The 20146-nt window shown below is 38.9% G+C and overlaps 1 protein-coding gene across 5 annotated transcripts in view; it reads left to right on the top strand.

Moving 5' to 3' along the window:
• znf521 (zinc finger protein 521) overlaps positions 1 to 20146 on the top strand; it is a 188633-nt gene that overhangs the window by 74807 nt on the left and 93680 nt on the right. For 3 of the 5 annotated variants that reach the window (XM_088641987.1, XM_088641986.1, XM_088641989.1), the window contains 3 exons: positions 2266 to 5627; positions 10916 to 11000; positions 17711 to 17764. In XM_088641987.1, the coding sequence (XP_088498113.1) occupies positions 2266 to 5627; positions 10916 to 11000; positions 17711 to 17764 (3501 nt within the window). Of the gene's footprint in view, positions 1 to 2265; positions 5628 to 10915; positions 11001 to 17710; positions 17765 to 18691; positions 18798 to 20146 lie in introns of all 5 variants that reach the window. The other 2 variants (XR_015940675.1, XM_088641988.1) reach the window with 2 other exon arrangements.

The following is a 20146-nucleotide window of genomic DNA, read 5'->3' as shown; positions in this document are numbered from 1 at the left end:
TGTTTCTCATTAGTCACTCAGGTGCAGTATATAAATAGGACAGAAGATAAGACAATAGACAGTAACACAATATCAATAACAGTAACATGTAATAACATAACATAAATAACATGTAATCAAGTAATCAAAACTGTGCAAAATTCCGCAAACAGAGAAAATATAACAGGACAAGAACAGTGCAAAGTCATTCTTGCAAGAATTGCAAGGAAACAGTGCAAGGTAAACAGTGCAAGATGCACACAGTAACTTGTAAAACCTCCAATTTACATCACAAAATAGACTAAATTTCCAGGTATGTGCAGCATCATGTTCTGCGATTCAGAATGAGGCAACAAAACTTCCAGTGACCTATGTGGCCCCATAACATTGTAAAGAAGCAGACTTGTGAATACAGCTCTTTTAATCCAATAGAAATATTGCTTTTGAATTTGAGATGTTTTGCTGACAAATACTACTTACTTGTTAACACTGCATGCAGATCATGTTTTAAAATTTCTGCGGTGAAATGTCTGCTGCACAACCTGCATTTATTCACTCATACATCATATCACATCAGTCATTATATGTAATACGACTAGTGACTAGTGAGCTGGAAGGGCCACTTCATGTCACAATTTGTGGGAACTCAAATGCGAGTTTGTGACAACATGGCGACCATACAGCACTTTCAGAGAGTTCCCGATTTTGTGCTTAACTCAGATTTAGTAGATTTTTTTTCTATAACGTCAATGATTTTTATTTTGTTACAGAGATCTGATAAATTGGGACTGCAGTTCTCCTTTAAGACTTGAATGCCAGTAGGATTCTGGAATTTTTTTTCTTTAAAAAAAATCTATTTGGAACAATAGAGAAGGGAAACAGCAAAACAAAAGGCAGATAAGACCCTGGCAAGTTATTGAAATGCATTGGCACTTTTATTCTAATAAGGTCCTGAGACACCAAAGAACACACGTAAGCTGTTAATGAACTCTGATTTTTTAACCTGAAATGCCCCTTGGCTCATGCTGATAAACACTTTTCGGAAAGTAGGATGAAACATTAATACACAACTGCTAAGGTTATAACAATCATCCTTTTTTGTTGCTGTTTCTGTGAGTGTGTGAACGGGAAGACAAAAGAAACGTTTTTGTGTAAACAAAAGAAAACCTACCAAGGAGACCATTGCTTTCTGGGATTTATAATGTTAACATACAGCAAAAAGATTTACCACCTTGATCAGTGTTATATTTTAGCAAACAGTTTTTGCATTTAAAATATTTTGTGGATGACTGTTACTGTCCTGAATGTCCTGAGTTAAACAAATTGTTCCTATGTAGACGTTCATTGTTCATATGTACAGTACATTGAAAATCCAAGTAAAGATTCAATCCAAACTGAGTAGTACGAAACATTCTGTAAGTCAAATTATAAATAGTCAATTATAACACTATTAATTGAGCTGAGTGGCCTCCTTTCATTTGTAACTCCTCATATGTTCTGATGTTTATCTTTAACTCTGTGTCAAAATTTTCATTTTATCGTCATATGTTAATGGCTTCGTAGCTTATGTTTAGTGAAATACCTAAGTTGGAACTACTATGTATCTCAGATATTTAATTCTTTGATTCATCATTTAAATGAAAGCTAAAATTAAAACTGAGAAATTAATTTTTAAAACTGTCAGCTCTAAATTTGTTTTGCAGATTTGCTAATGCTTTAAGAGTGTGACACCGGAAAGTCACGATAGTTTAGCTTTAGCCGGGGACTATCACCTGACAGTGGTAAAAAAAAGTTTGAGCCAGTAAGAAAAACTAAAGAACTGTTTGCTTATTAAGTTCTATTTGATGTTTCTTGACATTTTCTGAAAGAAGTGAACTAATTTACCACACACAGAGCAGCACTCTTAAGGCTCTCTGTGCCATGCAGGTAGAAATTGTCAACGAAGTCTTAGTCTCAGTTGGCTAAGTCATTACATGACCACATACAAGGATAATTTGAGAAAAAGCTTTATTTAAAAAAAAACATTCTTTAAGCGGGATATTGAAATTCAACTGTTTAAAAGCGCTGCTTGATGGATGCATCAGTTTAATGTGTAATGTATTCTCTCCTAAACCGAATATTCTATACGCTAAGTAATAGGCTTTTACTACATTCACATTGCTTTATTTTTTACTTATTTAGTGTAATCCAAGCTGCCAAACTGTTGGGAGTTCAAGAGCAGTGTGGTTTTCCAATGTACTTTCCCTGATGGCAATTACATGTGCAGTTATTTTGTTCCTATTCTAGATGGTGCTGATGTTGAGGATGACCCTTCGTGTTCCTGGCCTGCATCCTCACCTTCGAGCAAAGACCAGACCTCGCCAGCGCCCGGGGACGGCTATGACTTTGGGGAAGAGGAAGGAGGCCCCGGACTACCTTACCCGTGCCAGTTCTGTGACAAGTCCTTCAGCCGCCTCAGCTTCCTAAAGCATCACGAGCAAAGCCACAGCGACAAGCTGCCGTTCAAGTGTACCTACTGCAGCCGCCTGTTCAAACACAAGCGCAGCCGCGACCGGCACATCAAGCTCCACACGGGGGACAAGAAGTACCACTGCAGCGAGTGCGACGCGGCCTTCTCGCGCAGCGACCACCTGAAGATCCACCTGAAAACGCACACCTCCAACAAGCCATACAAATGTGCCATCTGCCGCAGGGGCTTCCTCTCCTCCAGCTCCCTGCACGGCCACATGCAAGTCCATGAGCGGAACAAAGATGGCTCCCAGGCCTTGTCCAGGATGGAGGAGTGGAAACTGAAAGAGACCCAGAAGTGCAGCCAGTGCGAAGAGGGGTTTGATGTCCCCGAGGAGTTGCAGAAACATATCGCAGAGTGCCACCCAGAGTGCTCTCCACCTCAGGAAAGAGCCGCCCTTCAGTGTATTTACTGCCACGAACTTTTTGCTGAGGAGACTGCTCTCTTAAGCCACATTGACCAAGTGCACAACAGAGAGAAGAAGGGCCACACGTGCACCATCTGCTCTGAGCATTTCCACTCAGTGGAAGAGCTCTACAGCCACATGGATGTTCACCAGCAGCCAGAATCTAGTAACCATAGCAACAGTCCCTCCTTAGTGACAGTAGGTTATACCTCTGTCTCTAGTACCACACCAGATTCAAACCTCTCTGTGGATAGCTCCACTATGGTAGAAGTAGGCCCACCGTTGCCAAAAACCCGTGGAAGAAAAAGGGCAGCTCAGCAAGGAGCTGACATTGCTGTGTTGTCCTCTAAACAAGCAAAAATTACTTACAGCTGCATATACTGTAACAAGCAAGTGTTTTCTAGCCTTGCTGTTCTACAGATACACCTTAAGACTATGCACCTGGACAAGCCGGAGCAAGCTCACACCTGTCAGTATTGCTTAGAGGTACTTCCTTCTCTATACAACTTGAACGAGCACCTCAAGCAGGTCCATGAAAACCAAGACCATAGCGCCTTGCTTGGCGGTATGGCAGCTGCAGTTCTCCAATGCAACTTTTGCCCTGAAGCACTTGGTGACCTCAATGCTTTGCAGGAGCACATCCGCTGCTCACATGGCTTCGCCAGCCCAGTTGCCAAAGAGAGCAATGCCTTCTTCTGCCCCCAGTGCTTCATGGGCTTTCTCACAGAGACAACCCTGGAGGAACACATCCGGCAGACACACTGTGACGGGGGGAACACGCGGTTTGATTCGCCCATAGCTGGGACTCCCAAGGATCCCATTGTAGAGGTGTACTCCTGTTCATACTGCACCAATTCCCCCATCTTCAACAGCATCCTGAAACTGAACAAACATATAAAAGAGAATCACAAGAATATCCCCCTTGCGCTTAATTATATCAATAATGGGAAGAAATCAAGCAGAGCCCTGAGCCCATCGTCCCCAGTGAATATGGACCAAGCCTCCCTTAAAATGGGACAGAGTGGTTCCTCATCCCGGTCAGCAAGTGAATTTATTTGCAATCAGTGTGGCGCCAAGTATTCCAGCCTAGATATGTTCCAGACCCATCTGAAAACGCACTTAGACAGTGTCCTGCCGAAGCTGACTTGCCCACAGTGCAACAAAGAATTTCCCAACCAGGAGTCCTTGCTAAAGCACGTGACGATTCACTTCATGATCACTTCCACCTACTACATCTGTGAAAGCTGTGACAAGCAGTTCACATCTGTGGATGACCTTCAGAAGCACTTGCTGGACATGCACACCTTTGTGTTCTTTCGCTGTACACTTTGTCAAGAAGTCTTTGACTCCAAAGTATCCATCCAACTCCACTTAGCTGTAAAGCACAGCAATGAGAAAAAAGTCTATCGCTGCACATCCTGCAACTGGGACTTTCGCCACGAGTCTGATCTGCAGTTGCATGTCAAGCACAACCACCTGGAAAACCAGGGCAAAGTGCACAAGTGCATTTTCTGTGGGGAGTCCTTTGGCACTGAGGTGGAACTGCAGTGTCACATTACTACCCACAGCAAGAAATACAACTGTAAGTTTTGCAGCAAGGCCTTCCATGCCATCATATTACTTGAGAAACATCTGCGTGAAAAGCACTGTGTTTTTGAGGGCAAGGCTCAGAACTGTGGCACGAATGGCTCCGCTGCTGGTGTTGAGCAGGTTCCCAAGGATGACGCAGAGTTGCAGAGCCTTTTGGCCAATAGCCATGAATCTCACAACAGCCATGATGGCAGTGAAGAGGATGTGGACACTTCGGAGCCCATGTACGGGTGTGACATCTGTGGTGCAGCCTACACCATGGATTCCCTGCTCCAGAATCACCAGCTGCGCGACCACAACATCAGACCCGGAGAAAGTGCTCTGGTCAAGAAGAAGGCAGAGATGATCAAGGGAAATTACAAGTGCAATGTCTGCTCTCGGACCTTCTTCTCTGAAGGTGGACTGCGGGAACACATGCAGACCCACCTTGGTCCGGTCAAGCACTACATGTGCCCCATTTGTGGTGAGCGCTTTCCGTCGCTTCTCACGCTCACTGAGCATAAGGTCACGCACAGTAAGAGCCTGGACACGGGCACCTGTCGTATATGCAAGATGCCCCTGCAGAGTGAGGAGGAATTCTTAGAGCACTGCCAAATGCACCCGGACCTGAGGAACTCCCTCACAGGCTTCCGATGTGTGGTCTGCATGCAGACTGTAACATCCACTTTAGAGCTGAAGATTCATGGCACTTTCCACATGCAGAAGACTGGGACAATGTCAAGCAACCATCCTGTTGGGCGCATCCAGCACCCCCAGAAACTGTACAAGTGCGCTTCTTGTCTGAAGGAGTTCCGATCCAAGCAGGACTTGGTCAAGCTAGACATCAACGGCCTCCCTTATGGACTCTGCGCCTTGTGTGTGAGTGGCAGCAAAAGTGCCAGCCCTACTTTGAATGGGAGCAAGCAGCAAGTGTTGGGCGTGGGAGGTCAAGGAGAAACGCTCAGCCCCGGCGACAGCAAGAGCAAGGCCGCCTCCTCGAAGACCCGGTGCTCCAGCTGCAACGTGAAGTTTGAGTCCGAGGCTGAGCTCCAGAACCACACGCTGTCCGTCCACAGAGACCTGGCGGCTGAGAGCAGCGGCAGTCAGCTCAGGACCCCGCAGGCCTCCCCGATGACACGAGTCAGCCCTTCGCAGACTGAAGAGGTATCTCATTGCTCCAAAACATTCTTCTCATAACATTGCAGTTTTTTTCTTCCATTTTTAATATTTTGATATCGGCATTTGTATTATCAGTTATAACTGTCTTAGTTATAACTTAGGGACTAACATTCGGTAGTTGAAAGCAGCAGATTATCATCACTTTTACGGAAGGTTTTCTAGAAATTGCTAGATTTTGAGAAGCATATTCAAAGTTTTTTAAAGCAGAAATAATCATTTGTTGTGGTATAAAAGCATAAATATCTCAGCTTACAAAGTGAGTAACAACACAATTTTGTGTGCTAGTTTTTTTTTATTATTTGGCTTTTGGAATAAAGTTGACAGTACATTTCCAATTTATATTATGTACTGTATTTATTAATTTGTTCTATTTTTCGGCGGTTTTGAATTAGATTAGATTTAGAACTTTAATAAGTAGCTTAAGCTTGTGACTCCAAAGAAAAAAAAGGAAATGTTTCCTTCCTTTTCGCTTCCAATGAGTCGAAAAAATGCTCCACCTTTTTCAGTAAGGTTTACAGAAACCTCTTTGTAATTTAAATACTTAAGATTCGTAAGATAAATATATACCATAATATAATGAAAATATAAAGAGCAATTTTATATCTATATGAGCTCACTATCTATGACCAGGACTGCAAAAGTGAAAAACACGTTAGTTAATAATAAAGTCCCTTCTTAGAAATCAAATGTCTGCTGTAAATTTGCACTTATTTCTCATAAAGCATCATGGAATGCAAGTATACCTGTAACCTGGTTTAAGCCTATAACCTTTTTAAGTAGGTTTTTTTTTCAAACTTAAACAGGGTTTAGAGACTAGCTGGGAAAATAATTTAGGTGATGCGTTGTTTGGTTGGGGGCTTCCCTTTATTACAGTAATGCAGAGCAATAAATAAGCATTTTATTTCACACCCCAAACCCCAGAAGCATTCGTTTAGCCTGTAATGTATTTTATTGTAATGCACAGTCAATTATAAGCAATGTGCTGTAGTGGTGTATATACACAAAGTAGTCTTTTAAAAATGGAAGTGGTCATTTCATTGATGCTGCACATACAGTACATACTGTAACCATTGTGGTAAAAGCTTTTCTATTCAGCATCCAAGTGGAAAGAGGAGTTAAAGAGATAGTTAAATTTGCTACATAGCCATCATTGAAGTATGTTACCACATACAATACATACTTCCAGACTTTATTTAAAAAGTTGCAGGTGATCTTCTCCACGTTGCCTCTTGTGCGTGTATTGTCTGGACTCCTTTGCGCAGTGTGCTTGCAGTGATACTCTTTCAATCACGACTGAAAAGTGTTCAAGTCAACACTTGAACAAGTCAACATCTGGGATTAAGATAATTTATAAAGTGAAGTGTTACAGTGCATAGTTTTTTACAATGCCCTTTGCTTAAATTACAGCTTTATTAAAGTACAGTACCTTTAATATTGTCATAGTGTAATGTTGTATTATACAGTTCAGAAATAATAACGCTACCAGCTTTAAGAACGAACATATTGTGTAAGAGTTCGTTTAGACTCTTGTGTACGTTTTGGCTTATCTATGTTTTTGTGGAACATGACCCTTCTAGAAGCCAGGGGAATATTACTGTGCTCAGTAATATTGAAGCCTGTTGATGAAGGAGAAACTGGGCAAGGATGACTATGTCTGCACTGTGGCGGATGTTTGCAGTAGCTGAGCTTCAGACCCACAGCAGCGACAGAGCTGTGAGCTGGATAGAGACAGAGATTTCCTGGGCGGTGAAGGATGGTGTGGTAGTGGCAGCTGGAGAAAATGCTGAGTAGTACAGTAGTTCTGCTTAATACAAGGCTGCAGAGTAGAGCTTTTACTGTGTTATGTATTAATCTACAGAGCTATGTTCAATTTGGCAGGTACTAAATACGAACAAACTATTTTCTTTATGTGTTGAACTTTCTTTTCATTTTTAACCCACTCAAACATTTAGTTCAGTCTGATAATGAGACGTGTTTGACTTTGCTGTCTCAAGAACTCCAAAAAATCATTAGTTTGCTTTTGTAAGTGTCTTAATGAGCAATATTATGAAAGATCGCAAACATAACACGTGCGATTTCTCCCTTCAGTGCAGGTATGTTTAGCAGTGCCCATGTGTATGGAGAATAAGTGAATGTTGTCTAAAACAAATAAATTACAATGTTTCAAGTAAATGTTAACATTTATCCTTTTAAGGATCAGTACCGTGTATGTCGGATACAACTGAAGTGGGTCCATGTGATCCGGATCAGAGAGGTTTAAATGCGCAGTACTGTTAGCACTTAATAGTAGAGGCTGGGGAAAGCGAGACTCGGGTTTCACACTCCATTCTTGGTGATGTCACAGGGAAGCCTGTTAGTGCTGTGCACTCCCATCCTGAGCTTGCAAGTACAGCTGATCCACCAAGTAGCAGGAGTTCAGAGAACGTTCTGTATGAGGCCAAGTGTCAGTATGTTTCAACAAGATAAGATAGATCACTTTATTAGCCATATACAATTTCTTGCATTAGGCATTTGTCTTTTCTCATACCCCAGCTTGCTCTCCATGAGACACACAGGCACAGAGATGGGGAGAGTGAAGCTTGGGGTCAGAGCGCAGGGTCAGCCATTTATACAGCGCCCCTGGAGCAGTTGGGGTTAAGGGCCTTGCTCAGGGGCCCAACGGAGTAGGATTCCTCTGCCGGCCACGGGAAACGAATCGGCAGCCTTCCAGCTACAGGAACAGATCCTTAGCCACAGTTCCATAGCTCTGCCCCAAAGACCTCCAGGGCATACTGTATTGGCTTTTAAGTCAAAGAATGTGCCCCTTCTTTATTTTTTTTGAAAATGCAGAGAAGCCTGCTGTCAAAATAAATAACTCTGCTAATCTACATCCATCCATTTTTAGTAACCCCTTTACCTCAAAAGGGTTGTGGAGAGTGGGAGTGTAACCTGGTGGGTACAGGGCACGGGGGGCTGTACCTGGACAGACTGCCAGCCCATGGCAGGCTCCCATCACACATGAACACGAGGGCAGTTACAGTACAAAGAGGAAACATTCGCTAGTTAGTTTTTAATCCGAGGATCTCATCCAACTGTTTCTTGAAAGAAGCCCGGGTATCATATCCAACAACATGGCTGGATAAAGAAGAACCTCATGCTTAAGGAGGGCAAATTAAATGCACCGATTAACCTCGATGGCATGTCTTTGGACTCTCTGAGGAGAAAACCAATGAAAACACTGTGCGAAAGTAAATTCCACACAAATCCCAGATTCGATCCGCTATCCACTGTGCCACCCATTTTTCATAAATACATATATTTTAAAAATGCACTTAATGTATTGTGAAAAACCAAATCAATGATTGGATGGATGTTGAAGTATTGTATAATGTTCCCTACAGGTGCTCATCTCGATAGTACTAGATAATTATTGCTACAGTAGTGACTTTTTTCAAAGGAAAAGAGTCACATCATACCTGTTTCTGAGGGGGCATCTCACTGAAAAGTCCTTTACCTTAAAGGTTAAAGAAAGTATCAAAATGGAGCATTTTGTTTCAAGACAAAATTATATGCTCTTCTTGATTCTGATTAGGAATGAATAGACAATTTATTCAAACAGCCAAAGCATAACTGTGGCTAGACAAATAACTGGTAGAACTCAGTAGCCTAGTATGTAGACCAGGGACCCATCCTTTAGATGAGATGTTAAATCAAGTAGTATTTACGACTTGGTGAATAAAAACTCTGTTCTCAAAAGTAGGGACCAATCAAAGTAGGGACTGGCTAAGTTCCACTTTGGAGTTACACAGCTTGGCGTCCCTAATGTTCCCCCTTGTGAGGCAGTTACTCACTTTGCCACCTCAGCTGGAGTGTATGGGCTGCTGGTGCATAATGGCTGCGGTATCACCCCTGTGACTCTGATGCACTTCAGAGTGGGATCAAGTGGGTCCACTCGTATTTGTGAAGTGTTCTGGGATCCTTCAAGGTGAAAAGCCCTATATCAACTAAATAGATTACTGTGCTTACGAACATAAATACATGTAAAATTAACAGTGTAGAGAATACAGACATTAAGAAAGTGTGTGTAAGGAAAAATACTGGCTATCCAGTGTTGTCAACATAACACCCTTTCATTTGTATATACAACTCAGTCACAAATGCACAGAAAAAAAACATGAATACTGTGCAATATTAAACATACAATTAGTAGCTGTAGTAGTACATAGCCTGCTTCACTAATTTTAAATGTCTTGCTAAAGAGTTTTTTAAAAAACAGCTTACAGTTTTTAATTGAAGCTATATGCATCTTAAAGGAGCCCAGTTTATTTGTTCAGTTATACTTTTGTTAGTTTAGTGAGGTTTGCATTGTTCAGATTGCATCTCAGCTGAGAATGCACAGCTCCAGGCTCTGAAAAAACATCACACGAATTGCAGGGCACAGCTAGACACTATTCAGGCAGAAGAAGAGGGAAATGGTCCCTTGTTGAAAAAAGAAATGTTGGTCTCAGAGGCACTTCCAAAACAGCAGCACGATATCCTCCCATTTCTTTCACAGTGTCATCCGTATGGCCAGGTAAGGAAGCCAGCAGCAAGGCATTTGTGTCCGGTAGGTCAAAAAGGTCTAGATTCAAATGCCTTGCAGCAGATTTCTACCACTGCCAGACGGAGTGCTATCTAATGTAAAATCTTGTTCAATTTTCTGCACTGAAAACTCCAGAGAGTTTGCATTTTAATTACTTGCGGGTACAGGCTGTAGCCGGTTAGGAAGCTGCCGAACACTGCTTGAAACATAACAGAATTTTGCTTGCTAATAGTTACCAACAATATAACCAATGTTGTTCTGCAATGTTAGTGTTTTTCATAATATCACTACACAGTATGTCGATATATTTCACACCCAGATCTCTTTGAGTTTTTGACATGCTTTTTCATTCTTGCAATAGAATCAGTGCCCTACTAATGAGAACCTCAACTTTCTAAAGACTCCTGTCATGAAGCAGTTGTCATTTGTTTAAACAACAAGAGAACAATGGGAACACCTTTGCCACTACTAGTTTAGGTTAACCTGCGCTATACAATACTGTACATTGCTTGTTGTGCTAGTTGTAAATGATTGTGTCATTGCTGTTTGTGCTGATTGTGAATGATGTCTAACTGTTGCTTAATAATCACTTACAGTTATCTAATTATTAAAATGCAAACACAAAGCCTGTTTTTTTACTGAAGATGATGATGAATATAAATGATAATACTGAAAAACATGTTTTTGTGTGCTTTTGTTTTTCCCAAACTAGAAGAAGACATACCAGTGCATAAAGTGTCAGATGATTTTCTACAGCGAATGGGACATTCAGGTGCATGTTGCGAATCACATGCTTGGTAAGATTTGTACATTTTATATATTGGGGGAGAGATGCTTGATTTGCTTGTCTGTGGACAAAGATTTTATGTGTTGTTGTATAATTCCAACACTGCACAACTTGCATTCCTTGTCTTTTGCTGGTGGCTCTGTAATTTTGTGGTTGATTCTAGCGTGTACATACAACATGCTACAACAATAATACTTTGTAGTCACATCCTCTTGCAGTTTGTTTTATTCTGACTAAGAAGTGACTGCATGTTCTGACAGAAGAAGACACTTTTTTGATGCATCTTTATACAGATTTTAGGCATAAAGTATTAGTCTAACTGTAGTACCCAATAACCACAGTCTGCTTTTAAATTGTATTTCAGATTTCCATTTCTCTGCACAGTTCACTATTGTGAATTACATATGCATAAGAAAAAAAATACTCAACACAGCCTACTGCATTATACTGCTACCCTACTTACAAAACTAATGCTCCCTGAATCTCGGATTTTCCTACATGTATAAGAAACTATCGTAATTGTAATTGTGTAATGCCCAGTTTTTGCTTAACCTTCTGCTGAGTGTAGCTGACGTGAATGTGTTAGTCATAGATAAGGCCTATAGCAGTCTGCTGTAATCCATATCCTCACAACGTCTCCAGATAGTGGTGTGCTGTGACTTTTTCACTGAGATATGCAATTACTGCATACAGTAAGAACAATGAGTTACGTGCTATAAAATATTAAGAATTTGCTTGCAGCAGTTCTGTTGTCCATTTTATACAGGAACCCCACTGTAACTAAACTAGAAATTGGGCTAGGGGAGCAGAGAACTTCTCAATTGACATTGGGGCTAAACCTGACAAGCACTCGCCAGCCTTTGAGTTTCCTGTGAGTGTTTTCATTTGCTTCAAAACCGAAACAGATCTTTTGACTGTTGTCTTCGAGTGGGGGATTGTGGTCATCGATGCTGTTAGTTCAACTTCAGAGGAGTAATTCTGTAAGCCAGTTATGCTTTTACATGACCTTACACTAAAAAGCATCGCCAAACATCATTTCCTTATTAATTTGTGGCCAATCTGTTATGATTTCTTTCTTAATCACACCATCTCCTTTACTAAGATGGATGCGGCAACGTTTTTTTAAGTAAACTTTCCATTTTTATCTTCCGTAAAAATTTCATGCACGACTAACTCTTGTTTCTGCTTCCTGTTTCCTGCTGCTCTTAATGCTGCTCTTTCCAGCCGATTCACTGCGCCAGTCGCGCCACCAGCCAGAGCGCAACACAGGCGCATGGTGTACTGTTGCCCAGGCAACCAAATGCAACTACGGGTGTTACACAGAGGGCATTCAGCAATGACACAGCCGTTATTATTTTTTCACCCCAGGAAACGACAGTATTACAGAACTGATATAGTCGTGAAAAATATTACTTCAGTAATTCTAGTATTTTCTTTATTTCTGCATGAGAGTTAAAGATGCAGGCAATGCGTACTTTGAACAGATAGACGGCACACTGCTGGTTCCAGCATATTAGCTTCAGCTAAACAGGTTTTCTACTGGTCCTGTTCCTGTTTCCCACAACACAAACTCAGAGGGCCGAGGAGTCGGTCAGGAAGAGGAAGACAAAGCCATTTCAGTTTTGGTTATCAAATGAAGTCATCATCCAGCCATCAAAAAATGATGATGATAATAATAATAATAATAATAATAATAATAATAATAATAATAATAATAATAATGCCTAACAGTAGGTGTTAAAAAAGAACAAAAACAGATTAAAAATAAGATTAGCAAATTACAGAATAGCATTAATGAAACATGAGGCAGAAGATCCGTGGTCATTAGGAAATGGAGCAGACACAGCCACTGATTAAATAAAAGCCTTTCTGAAAAGAAAAGTTTTAAGTCTAGAATTAAGTGCACTCAGGGTAGGTGACTCTCTGATACCCTTGGAGGTAGAATTCCAGAGCTCCAGAGTGCAGCAAGAGAAGGCCCTCTCACTCATAGAGTGTAAAAGAGCTTTAGGGACATACAGTCAGACAAAGACTTTGAGGTGCTGAGTAGAAATATAATAAGCCAGACAGGTACTGAGGTGCCAAGCCACGTAGAGCCTTACAGGTGAGCGTGAGGATTTTGAAGATTGCTCGAAATATGATAGGAAGCCAGTGTAAAGACTCCAAAAAGGGTGTAATTTGATCATTTGCATGTGACGAGATCAGGATTCTGACTGCCAGATATCGGATTTTCAGTGCCAGTAGGATGTTGCAGTAATCAATTCTAGAAATGACAAATGTGTTGACCAGCTTTCCTACTGCAGTCAAATACGACTTAGGACATAGTCTGGCAAAATTTCCGAGATAGGAGAATTATGTTTTTACAGTATTCAGTATAAGGGTCAAAAGTCGAGCCAGGATCAAATACCACCCATAAACTCTTCACTTGTGGTTGAAATTCAAGCACAGCTCCATCCACAGGTAAGATTACTGCATTGGCTTTGCACAGGTGAAGGGAAGTTCTCAGCAGCATGGCCTCAGCTTTGTTACAGTCTGAGTGAAGGAAATTTTTAGTCATCCAGGATTTTATAGCAGAGATGCAAATAGAAATGCAGAAACAGCAACTTTAGTTAAAATGAAATAGGTGTTTAAAACACTGTTCTACCTATACATATACATTAAAAAGTGACCATATTGCACTAATTTTACCATTTCAAACTTTAATAAATAATAAGCAACAAATTATTGTATTGGTTAATTGTAAAACTAGATTCATGACTACAAGAAATGCAGTTGTATTTTTCTTTTTGCTTTACTGGGCTAAGTGTTCTAATGTACAATATTTTTGTAAAGAGAAATACCTGCAACATATACAAGGTTCTGCTGAATATTCCTTTATTAGTTTCAGTCTTATCCATTGTTTATACACTGTTCTGTAAACATGTCCCATTGTGAATTCAATAGTGCAGTAAAATTATACTGAAAATATTAATCATTATTTTTTATTTAATTTATTTTGTGATTAATAGGCAATATTTTACATTAGTATCAGAATATTTTGTCCTATTTTTATTGAAGTGCTGGTAATCCACACACTCAGTTGTTTGTTCCAGAATAGAGCATTGCAACAGTGCTAAACTGCATATGTTTATCTCAAAATGCAGAATGTCCCCTCTTCATTATTTATTATTATTACACCACAAAACTAAATACTAGGTGTTCCTGTCTGTAAGGACACATTACAGATTGTGGTGAAATTTCTATGTCATGAGATGTGGCCAACATTTTGTTTAACATCAGTCGCAAAAAAAAAGATGAAATTCACTTGAAATTCACTTTTTATGTTTTTACAATGCTACTAAATGTAAAGGAGGATTTTTTTTTGTAATGTCTTCGATTCTGGAAATCTATGTGTAAACAGGAGAAAGTCTTCTGTGCTTGTCATGTTCTCCTGGCATCATGTAGCCTAAGCTTTAGTCTGTCTGGTTAGAAATGCCTCTTAATGTATCGTAAAAAAAAAATGTTTTTTCCCCAAAATAAGCATCAGATATTTGAAACACAGCTTGAGGTCTAAGCCAAGATTGTGGAGCAATTTTTCCCACTAAAATGTCAAACCCTACAAACCATCAGCACAGAAATAATGAATAAAAAAAAATCCCTTTATTGCTTCACCTAAGTGTGTGGAAAAACAACAATATTTCGAATCAATATCATAATCATCATTAATAATAATAATAATAATAATAATAATAATAATAATAATAATAATAATAATAACAACATGGGGTTTATAGTAAACATTATGAAGCATTTAGTTTTCTAAAACATTATTAAATTACAAGCATCAGCACTTTACAGAAATTGCCCAAGGAAAGTAAATGAATAAGCTCACATACAGCACAAAGTATACAGTATATGGTTAGCAAGGCAGAAGTAATCGGCAATAAACGTAATGGCTGGGAACCGCAAACTGATATTGACAGACTACAATAGCTTCATTCCGGTAATACTGCATGGTTGATGTTGGTGTTTGATTGAAGTCTAAAGAAAATTATTTATTTAAGACTTTTTATGAGCTATTACAATTTTTTTTTTGAAGAGTGGGCTGAAATATGTTACATTTACAGTTTTTTTATTGGTAGTTTTCCTTGATTTGAGTGTGTCAGAACTGAAAAGTTCTTGCTTGGTGATAGGTAAATAGTAATTTACCTTTACATACAATCTTAGAAGATCCAGTAATTACATATTATTGAGCACATGATAAACATACTATATAGTTTGTGCAAAAGCTTAAATACTAATTAGACCACAGTGGATCCGTAAGCTATTATATAAAATTAAGAATTACAATTAACCTTTTATGGTATAAGCAAACAAATAAAGCCTAGTCTCTAAATATTTCTTATCAGTGTGATTATAGTTTACATAATAACCAGTTGTTTTGTTACAACAGTGACAGTAGTGCATAAATTATTTAAGTGCAAAACATCATTCATAGATATTACTTCAGTTCTTCAAGGGATTAAATAAAATTCTAAGAGGAAAATTGTTTATCTCATAAACATAAAACAGGTGTCCCTAATCTGATGGACTCAAACATTTTCCAAAGTGGTTTCAAAACATACAAGGGTTGTTTAACAAAAGTATCAAGCGATTTTTATAACTTTATTCTTGGAAGCCTTTAGAAATCACAATTTTAAGAAGATAAGAAAGTTTGGAAAAATAAAAGGGAGCCATTTGGCCCATGTAGCTAAAAAGAGTTATTCAGAAGCAGACTTTAAGTAAATTTATGTACTCATTTTGCTCATGCTTTTTGGAGTGGTTGACTGCACAGAAGGCTAATTAAAGTTAAGTCTTTCACACATTTGTCCTGCACTGCTCTGAGTTTAAATTTGTCTTCTGTCACAAGTGAGATAAATTGTGGGTCTCAGTTAATCCCTCAGTGAATATGAACACACAATGCAATACCGAAAGCAAAATGAATGTATCTTACTTTGGGATGCTGATGAATGAATGGAAAACTGCAGCTGAGGGCTGTGTGTGTGTGTTGACTAGTTAGAGCATCTGCAGCAATTGATAGAAACAATTCATAAAGTACCAAAAAAATGTATTGTTTGATTTTAAGAATGCTTTAAAAAAGTTTCTTAGAAAGTATTAACTATTAAATTGTAATCAGTAGTCATTTAATAATACGTGCACTTGAAAAAGGATCAGTTAATGCTCAGAATACAGAAAGTACTGCTAAATGGTAGATACTAAAATCGGAGTGAATTAATTAGTGGAGTACCACAGGGATCTCTACTAGGGCCACTGCTTAATTTATATCAATGACATAGGTTCTGGTATAGTTAATACACTAGGGAAGTTGGCAGGAGATATGAAACTAAGAGAATTAGCAAACACTGCATGGAAAAAGCATTGATATAAACATAAAATATAAAATGTGAAATGCAGCGCTTCGGCTAGGCTATTTATGAAAAAGATGTAGGTGTTTGATTTCACCAATTTATATCTTTCAATGAAACTTAAAAAGTGTAGAATTTAAAGCAAGGGGTGTTATGTGAAAACACATTGTAGAAGACTGTGAAGGTACCAGTTTCAAACCAGTGGACATCTTCACAACTGGCAGTGAAACACAAGCAAGAGGAGAAAACTGAAAAATAAGAGAAAATGCAGTGAAGACTAAGGGGGCGCTTTTTTTTAAATCAAAACTGTAGCGGGAGTATGGAACAAGCTCTCTAGAAATGTTTGGAATTCTTATTAAGTATTGCAAAACAGAAAATCGGCAGAAGTAACTACTGGAAAAAGGCGTGGAGTTAGGTGGGCCAGGAGCTCTGCTTTCATTTGTTACTGCAGCTGTTGCTGCCATTCAGCCCATTGGGCAGCGGGAAGCTGATTGAGGAAAAGACCTAGGAATTAATTTCCCAGGAAATAATGGGATCAACTTCTCACAAAGCACTTTGAATTGTAAACATATTTTTAGGGAAATACTGTACAGTATGATTATTTATGTATTCATGCTTATTTAATACATTATTCAATGCTGTTCTGGCATTTCAAATTCAGCTAGTTTTAATTTATTCCTTTAAACTATGCGTTTTTAAAATATTAAATACGGCATTTATTTTTTCTCATGTTTTAATTAATTTGACTCATCTTATTGCACGATTGATAAACCTTTTTAATTTCATCTCAATGCCTTTTGTTACAGGTTCCATAAAAAAGTCCATTGCTTTAAATGTGATTGCCTCTTTTAATCTCTTTTGCATAGACTATACCTTAACATATGCTGTATGTAAATATATGTATGTATATCATGTTTAAAAGTATCTTCAGTTTTAAAATACCATAAACTAAAAATAATTATTTTGAAACAGTATTTAAAAAGAATCATTGTTTCAAATTAAAATTTTGGTTATGATTTTGTTATTTCTTTTCCTTGCAACATATAGACTTTTGTGTCGTTTTCTACTTTAGATTAAGTCTTCTGTGATACTAGCAATGTCCTTGACCTTAAGTCCTTTCATTACAATAACACACTATCATTCATTAAATATTATTATTATTATTATTATTATTATTATTATTATTATTATTATTATTATTATTATTATTCAAGAATTCATGTACACTTTTAAAATGAATATTATAGTTTATTGAATTCCACTTAGACAATTCACTAATTGAAATTATACAATTTCCAGATTCCTCAATTTCATTTCTCTTTCTCTGATTTCTCAATAGCAACACCACCACAGAACTTCAGAAAGGAACTTTTCATATCAAATCACACAAAAGGTACTTTTTGTATTTTGGTGTTTTTAATGTAATTTAGCAATGTAGCAAAGCAAGGACCACTTGATATCCTTCCATCTAATTAAATACATTGCATCTTAATCACAGTTCATTTTTCACTACTCGTCAGTGCTGTCCTTATTGAAATATTGACTAAATAATTTTGTTCTGTCTATAGTATTATTTTAAGTACTGTTTTATTGGTACTGTCTGGTAGCTTTGTACAGGTATCTCTTTGAAGGACCTGCAAATCTTGTTTGACTTTATATTTTAAGGCAAAAGTAATTGTATAAATGGGGCATTGAAAAAGGCTTGTTCTTCTATAAAATATCATTAAGTTGGCTATATGTTTAATACCTGATGCAAGGTCAGTGTGACCCCTGGATATTAGCAAGCGTTATCCAAGAAATAGACCAGAGTACAGTTAATGCAGTTAATTTTTGGCAGCTAAACATGTCTGTATTTTTTTCATATATTGTTTTAGGTTTCCTCTTACAACTCCATGTTAAGTTTTACTTGACTTCATCTTTAGCTTTACACAGGGACAGATATACTGATATAATAGACTGCTTTTTGTCATATTGGCCTCTTAAATATTGGCTTTATTTTGTGCAAATTAATTATACGACATTTTTTTCTTCTGATTTAAATTACAATTTAACCAGAACAGACCATTTTACCTTTGAGACTTACACGGATTGTAATTGTTTAGTTTTCTTTGCGTTCCTAACAATTCCTGAAAACATTAAAATATTGCATTTACACAATTACCAGCAGGTTTTCTTTTTTTTCATTCTGCTTGGCATTTCACTGGATTATACCATTCTCCGCACCCATCTTCTCACTGGCAGGAGCTGAGGGACTAAAAATCAAAGTCTAGTCCCAGTGGCAATTTTATTTTTAATCAACTAGGAATTACCTGCCTTTTAGATATGCATCAGACCCAGCTGGGGATTAAAATCTGAGGATCACTCATTCCAAAATCACAGCCCATCAGAACAGCTATTTGTCTGGTCAGACGGAGGATGAGTACCGGGTAATTAAGATGACAGAAATGTCACCTTTCCTGTTCATTTGTCACTATTGGATTCTCTTGCTATAGAAGTTCATTTAAATAAAATCTTGTCAACTTCTGTACATTTCTGAGCTTGTTTTCCTTTTTCTGTTGTATCTGGTCTGTACTTTGTGATTTGTTTACTGTCAGCTGTGAAATATGTAGGAGAATCACTATCAGGCCATCATCAGTGGATTATCAGCAACATATGAGGAGCTTGGAATGCCTTAATTATTTCTAATTGTAGCCGATCAGTCCCAAAATGGAGAATGTGCCTCTCTGTACTGCACTGGCTGCAGCTCTCAATTAAGCTTGCAGTTTTTTGTGAGACAGTTGTTAGTGGCAGTTTGAAACACACTTGCTCCTTTTGGGATTTAGTCGCAAGTTCCACTGCCAGCTCTGTGGTGATAGAAATGTCTATCTGAGTAAAGTAGGTAATTAAAGGATGGTGATCATTGGTCAAGAACTATCACAGTGGGGAAAATAAAAGTTTCAGGATCCATACAAACGGCAGAGATGTAATTGTAGGCAAATTGTCATTATTGAAAATGCACACTCTAATTGAAATCTAGATATGTTTTAAGCGGTTCCCTGTGTGGATGAGGAGAATAAACCCACTGCAGTTGTGTTTGATAACTTCATACAGTTCTGTTCACGTTGTAGTATTTTGAAGTGTTTTGGGTTCCAGGTTTAAATTAATCTAGTTTCTGTGAATGCAGGGGAGTAGTGGTACTATTGCTGCTTAAAACTGAGCTTATGCCTTTTTATATTTCAGTTTTATCACATACTCATCGACCCCACTGTGGAATATCCATCATACTGTAACTATATTGTTTCCACAGTCATCACATTCCTAGTGTTTCAGTCTGGATGAAAAGAAAGAAAGCTGCCAAGAACTTATATTGTTATTATTGTGAAGAATTCATTATGCCTATTATATATATTGTAACGCAACGGGGGCTCAGGCGGGCGCCCTTGCCGCATCTGGTCGGCCCCATCCCGACTGGAGGCTCGAACCCGGGACTTCCGCGTCTCTCTGCAGCGACCTAGCCCCGTGAGCCAAAGAGAGATCTCTCTACAGCCCATTAGCTGTGGTCCTGCTATCACAGGGAAGGGCGGTGACGTCACCCGCTCTGGTACGCCGGCTCTTACACACACTGCTTGTCGGCCGTAAGCGTTACACTCTCCCCCGCTTAAATCGCCGTCCCCGGCGAAGGGCTATCCCGCCCCGCTTCTGACACCAATGTAACGCAACGGGGGCTCAGGCGGGCGCCCTTGCCGCATCTGGTCGGCCCCATCCCGACTGGAGGCTCGAACCCGGGACTCCCGCG

Source organism: Lepisosteus platostomus, chromosome 8, assembly GCF_059453375.1.
Source record: "Lepisosteus platostomus isolate fLepPlt1 chromosome 8, fLepPlt1.hap1, whole genome shotgun sequence".
Taxonomy (NCBI): Eukaryota; Metazoa; Chordata; class Actinopteri; order Semionotiformes; family Lepisosteidae; genus Lepisosteus; species Lepisosteus platostomus.
Note: the sequence above shows the minus strand (reverse complement) of the source record. Positions and strands in the feature narration are given on the sequence as shown.